General features: G+C 39.8%; 1 protein-coding gene across 4 annotated transcripts in view; it reads right to left on the bottom strand.

The window, feature by feature from the left end:
* Nucleotides 1–6281, bottom strand: part of EFTUD2 (elongation factor Tu GTP binding domain containing 2) — a 35456-nt gene that overhangs the window by 21679 nt on the left and 7496 nt on the right. For 3 of the 4 annotated variants that reach the window (XM_011377127.2, XM_011377129.2, XM_023521520.1), the window contains exons 3-7: nt 3504–3669; nt 2777–2855; nt 1442–1517; nt 899–964; nt 103–138 (exon numbers count right to left, since the gene is read on the bottom strand). In XM_011377127.2, the coding sequence (XP_011375429.1) occupies nt 103–138; nt 899–964; nt 1442–1517; nt 2777–2855; nt 3504–3669 (423 nt within the window). The remainder of the gene's footprint in view (nt 1–102; nt 139–898; nt 965–1441; nt 1518–2776; nt 2856–3503; nt 3670–6281) is intronic. The other variant, XM_011377128.2, reaches the window with a different exon arrangement.

The following is a 6281-nucleotide window of genomic DNA, read 5'->3' as shown; positions in this document are numbered from 1 at the left end:
GGGTGCGGTACGGTCGAAAGTGTTATCGTAAAAGTTCCCCTACGAAACTACTGCTGCTGGGTCTGGTGTGGGCAACAGTTGGATTTCCCAAGGCACACTTACCTCTTGCTCTGTGAAGAGGATGTCAGTGTAGCACAGCTTAAAAAAAAAGAACTACCGTTACCACCTGAATTCAGACTCCTCTTCTGCATGAACCATCAATCACTTTTCTTCACCACCTCCCAACTCAAGGGTTTCTGCCCCAGAAGGAGAATAGATTGAAGAGAGCAGGGTGTCCCTACAGAAATTCCAGACACTGAGAGCAGTGTCCTCCCAGATGGAAAATGCTCCTGGATGTGTGTTTTTTGGGGGACTGGCGGTGGTCACTGAAGACCAGGTATGGCTGGAGAGCTAAATTATATTAAATTCACTGAATTCTTAGAGTGGTAAAGGGAGATACATCCAGCCTTCAAGGAACCCCCGCACATCAAAACAGTCAATCTGGCAGAGACTGAACAATTATTGCTCTGAGACCTGCAGCCACACTTGGCTTCATTCACAGGCATTTAAATTTATCATGAAAAGAACAAGGTCCAATTGTATTATATTTATAGAGGAGGCTTTTAATATTATGACAGGAAAAAAATAGGCTGTAAATGTCAGGATATATCAGAACAGAGGAGGGATCTCAAGTGCAGAGCATATCATCGAAAAATACTGCAAGTTAATATTCTCTATGCTCCTAAGAAAGTTGAAATTATTTTCTTAAAGGCTATTAATAGAGATTACACAATTATAAAGCAGCACTTTGTAGGCGTCATTATATATAATGACAGGGGGAAGTTGAAAGAAGAAGAGAGACACACCCCTGTAGATTCTGAATGGTTCATCCCATACCCTCAATAGAATTTCTACTTACATCTTGGTCATAGCGCTTTCTGATTTCCGGGTGAGTCTGCTCTATTAAACAATCTACAAAACACGTCTGAAAGGAAAGAGAAGGTTAAGACCTGCCGACCACAGAGGAAAATCTACTCTACCCTTCCCCGAGCTCCCAACATACCACACATTTAGAGATAAGGAGAAGAGAACCAGGAGGATTATGGGACAGCGATGGATTAACACTGAAGCCACAGGATTATTTTCAAATGAAAGATGCAATCTTTCTTGGACAAGCATCTCCAGGGAAATGAAAACATATAAAATCAGAGCAAGGCTCAATTTTCCCTCTTCCGTCTAGATGTAGACACAAAGTTCAGACATGCAAGTGGCTTAGTAACAGGCTCCATTCGCTGCTCAGAAAAAGTGAGAATGTCATAGTAAGGTTTCACAATGGGCATGGAGGCCCCCCACATTCAGGAGGTCCAGCTTTCTGGGCTCAAACCCCAACCTGTGATGAAGGCTTAAAAAATGGGCGAAAACAAAAAGAAACCCTGTTCCAAGTAGTCAAAAGTTTTCTAACCTTGCCGTGATGAAGGTGGCCACAAAGGGTCACATTTCTGATGAGCTCCGAGTTATCCATCAGATCTGCCAAGAAGCTAAAAAGAGGGGGGAAAAAAAAAAGAGAAAAGAGACTTTGGCAAAAGTTTTCACATGGGGAGTGGTGCAAAGGTGTTTTAGGCATTTTTGGCCAGGAACAATTTTCACACCACCAGGAGAACGCTCAGAGGCAGATGACGTGAATTTCTACATCTACACAGTTCTAGCTATGGAAATCGAACAGACTTATCCATGTGGTGACACAACCCATGAAATGTCATAAGGATTTCAGCAGTAAAACAATGAGATTTAAAAAGCAAGGAAGAAGAAAAACAAAACTAAATACCAGAACTAACGCACGTATAGAAATAATATCCCTTCAGGCGAGATGCTACCCATTTATTCCACTGATGCTAAGGAGACTTGAAATCACTTTGGGAACTTCTCTTTCAAAACTGCCGTCAGAGCTAGTTAACAAGAAAACATCAGCGCAGTAACAGTGCTGAGCAGAGGACTTCCATCTTGACCAAAACCAGCACTTTCTTTCTTGCTTATCACCCACTTTATTTATGGCCAGTAGGCTTCAGATGACTTTGGCTCTTCAAAAAATCAAGTCTGTTTTCAAAGATTGGCGATTTTTAAAAATCACTATTGAGAACACAAAGAAGTATGAAGCAAATTCTGAAGATAATTGAAAAGTTGTTTCCAAAATGTCTGAGTGATGGCAGGTGAGGCGACCATTTCAGAAGGGACCCCACTCTTTCAGACATACAAGATGACAACACGGTTAAAAGAAAAAACACGATAATTTCATTAACTAATAACAAGTCTCAAGTACTTTAACATATGAAGGCCTTACGAGTGCATTTCATAAATGAAAATATTTTCAAAAAGTCTGCAGTATGAACAGTCTAAATTATTCTATACATATATCTAACTACTTAGGCCCTCTTTTTAAAAATAGAGTTATGTTCCCAAAACACTTAGCCATTTTACCAAGTCAAAATAGGCTCTGGTGGCCCAACACTGACATTATAATACCTAATACTCTTTGTCTCAAAGGCCGATTTTCAATACTAAACTAAAGGTTTAGAAGAAGAGAAAAAGAAGCTGAGATCTGGATGAGAGGCAAGAGAAAAGTTCAGACTGCATCTAAATATCCCAGCACCATATAAACTGAAGGAAGATTTTGGCAAACTGTAGAGAGATTCTGCTTTTGCAATTCACTGGCTACTTCAACCACAACCCACCTAATATGTCCATGAAAAAATGAATCGACGCTATTCATACAGAGAGGCTGAGAGACATTATAACTTACTCCATTTCATACACTGTGACAGGTAATGTCTGCTCCATCAGAGTGAATTTCTTGGTTTTCACTGGTTTAATGATGGGTTCTAGGGAAAGAAAAAAAAAGTGGTGATGTGCAGGTAGGCAGAAAATATAAAAATATAGAGCTCTGTTCCATTAGACTGAACCTGCAGAACGTATGATACATGGTACCAATTTATGTTGTTTTGAAGGATCACTTGTTGAGAAAGTTCTGGGAATGCTGTTTCGTACAAGACAGTGAAGGATCTTGAATCGTGGACTAACGAGTTTGGGCTTCATTTTTGTGGGAGGTAGGGAGAGGAACTGGATATAGGTTGAGGTCAATGTCAGTCCAAAATCTCTCCTTGAATTTGTAAAATGCGACTACTTTGAAAGTAAGCACTGTGAGGGTTGGTTAAATGAGTTGGGATTATTTGAATAGAAAACTTATCAGACCAGAGGGAGAACTTAAAAAGTTCTTAAAAAGAACTTAAAAAGTCTTCAAGAACCTAAACATATATTAGATAAATAAAGAAATACTCCTATGTGCTTGGTAACAAGCTATGAGTTTAACTGAATATTAAAACGAGGTTAACTGAATCTCAATCCAGAAACAGTATTTGACAGTAGAAAAGAAACACAAATCAATTCATTCATTCAGCTTTCGAGAATGCTGATGAAATGAAGCGTTCTAGTTTCAATTTCACCTGCCAAGCCAGTGACTCCTGACTTACCTGTGAGCGGCTGGGTGTCTTCCTCCTGAACTATGGTCTCCACTTCAGGACCATACACTTCTTCAGCGGTGGGATAGTATTTCTTATCCTCATGCAGCACCACCTCCATTCCAGGGTGATCTTCATCATGATCACCTACATCATCGTCATCGTCATCCTCATCCATCTAAAAGCAAGAGGGAAGGAGTTGTAAGATGCATGCACTTTTCCTGCTCAATGACTGACTATATCACATGAATTAAGGGCAGTGACTTCACAAGTGTGACAGCTTGATTTTGAGTTGTGCTAAAGAGTCAGCAGGGCAGGTTCTACCCTTGCCTGATCCTTCACAAAGAGAAGACTATAAGCCATGGCTACACACAGCTCTCCTCATTCATACTAGCCTCTTCCTTAACATGGGCCACTGGTCACAAGTGGATTGAGATAGGAGAAAATAAATGCTCATCACCACACACCCTTTTCAGGGAAAAAATAACTTCTTCCAAGGGCAAAGCCAGGATCCAGAGGTAGAAATCGTGAACAAGTCTGTATCTTTAAAATTTTTCACTTTGATTCACAGAATTATTTTTGAAAAATACTTTTCTGACAGAAAATAACAGGTGTTGGTGAGGAAGTGGAGAAGTTGGAAGCCTCATATACTGCTGGTGGGAATGTAAAATGGTACAGTTACTTCGGAAAACAGTTTGGCAGCTCCTCAAAACTTTAGACAGTTACATGTGACCCAGCAATTCCATTCCTAGGTACATACTCAAGAGAAACAAAAACTTATGTTCATACAAAAACTTACAAAGAAATGTTCATAGCAGCATTGTTCATAAGAGTCAAAAGTGGAAACAACCCAAATGTCAATCAGCTGATGGATAAATAAAATGTGGTATATCCATATGATGGAATATTATTTAGCAATAAGAAAAATACTTTATACATGCTACAACATCGACAAATCTTGAAAACATTATGCTAAGTGAAAGAAACCAGACACAAATATTGTAGGATTCCATTTATATGAAATGTCCAGAATAAGCAAACCTATAATAGTGATAGAAAGTAGCCTAGTGATTGCCTAGGGCTGGGTGGGTAGGTGGGGGAATGAAAGAATTGGGAGTGGGGGGGTAGGGTGATGGTTAAAGAGTATGGGATTTCTTTTTGTGATGATGAAAACATGCTAGAATTGACTGTGATGATGGTTGCATTACTCTGAATATCCTAAAAGCCAGTGAATGTACATGTTAAATAGGTGAATTGTGTGGCATGTGAATTACATCTCAATAAAATTGTTCAAGAGAACTTTGTAACATAGATAATCAGAAAGTACACAAGTAACTAGAAAACAGACAAGCAAAAAAAAATCTACGATGTAGGTATTTACATTCTATATTTTTTGATGACTGCGGTCTACCACACAACTTATTTAACCAATTCCCTATTTTCTAACACAGAGGTGGTTTCTAATTTTCAGCACTACAAACATCAACCCTCATGGCTCAGGGCCTCTGCATTTGCTGTTTCAATAAACAGCAAATAAACCACTTTTTGTACTCCCATTTTTGTGAACATCATTATTTCTTTAGGACAAATTCCAGAAGTAAAATTGCTGGGCCCAAAGGGCGGCGTACTTAAGGCTTTGATATGTATTCTGCCCTGCAGTAATGCCGTTCAATGCACTCACATGGGTAACACATGAGAACACAACACATTTTGGAGCTGGATGAGAGGTCCTGTGGCTTAGCTGTTAGCCATTCATTCAACAAATATTTAATGAGCACCTGCCATGTACCAGGCACTTTTCTGGACACTATCCTGCAACTTCTCACACATTAGGAATACCATCAGATGGGAGTTCTTTAAGTGATTTTTGTCCTGTATCCTCAGTGTACAGCACAGTGTCTGTCACACAGCAGGCCTTGTTAAATGAATTCTTTCTATATATTCCTGCCCGTTGAGTACTTCCAATAGCATGGCACTCACTCATGAGACAGGCCATTTCCCTGTTGGAAGTCACAGTTAGAAAGTCAGTCTCTCTAAACAACTTCCAATGTACCTCCCTATAAATTAATTCATGGTCACAGCAACATTGAACAAAGTGATGCCTCTTCCGCTAAAAAATCCTTTAAATAACTAAAAGAGGCTACTACACCACCCTTTATGTTCCAAAACATCTTGGAACACCATTCACTCAACAAATACTTATTGAGCACTTACTATGTGCCAGGCACTATTCTAGGTATTGATAATATAGCAATGCAAAAAGAGAAGTGATGACATTTGAGCAAAAATCTTAAAGAAGAGAGAAAGTTCAACAAGTAGCTGGGGAAGTGCATTCTAGTTGGCTGAAACAGCAAATGCGAAGGCCCTGAGCCAAGAGGATCAGCCAAAAAGCCAGTACGGTGAGACTGCAGTCAATGATGGGGAGAAGCGTGTAAGCAGAGATCTCTAGGAGGTGGTTGTGTCAGATCTTCTGGATCATTCTAAGTAATCTGAATTTACTTTTACTCCAGGGCAGTGGTTCTCAACCAGGGGCAATTTTGCTTCCCAGGGAACATTTGTAATGTCTGAAGATATATTTGGTTGTCACGACTGGGTATGCATGCGTGGGATCTAGTGTGCAGAAGCCAGGGATGCTGCTAAGTATCCTACAAAGCATAGGACAGTCCCACAAAAAATTATCTGGTCTCAAATGTCAATGGTGCTAAGGCTGAGAAACCCAGCTCTAGTGGTTTTGAGCAGAGAATATGACCAGATCATTGTTTTAAAAGAATCGCTCAGGTTCCCATACTG

The sequence above is a fragment of the Pteropus vampyrus genome, unplaced genomic scaffold, assembly GCF_000151845.1.
Source record: "Pteropus vampyrus isolate Shadow unplaced genomic scaffold, Pvam_2.0 Scaffold306, whole genome shotgun sequence".
Taxonomy (NCBI): domain Eukaryota; kingdom Metazoa; phylum Chordata; class Mammalia; order Chiroptera; family Pteropodidae; genus Pteropus; species Pteropus vampyrus.
This window is presented reverse-complemented; position numbering and strand designations above follow the sequence as displayed.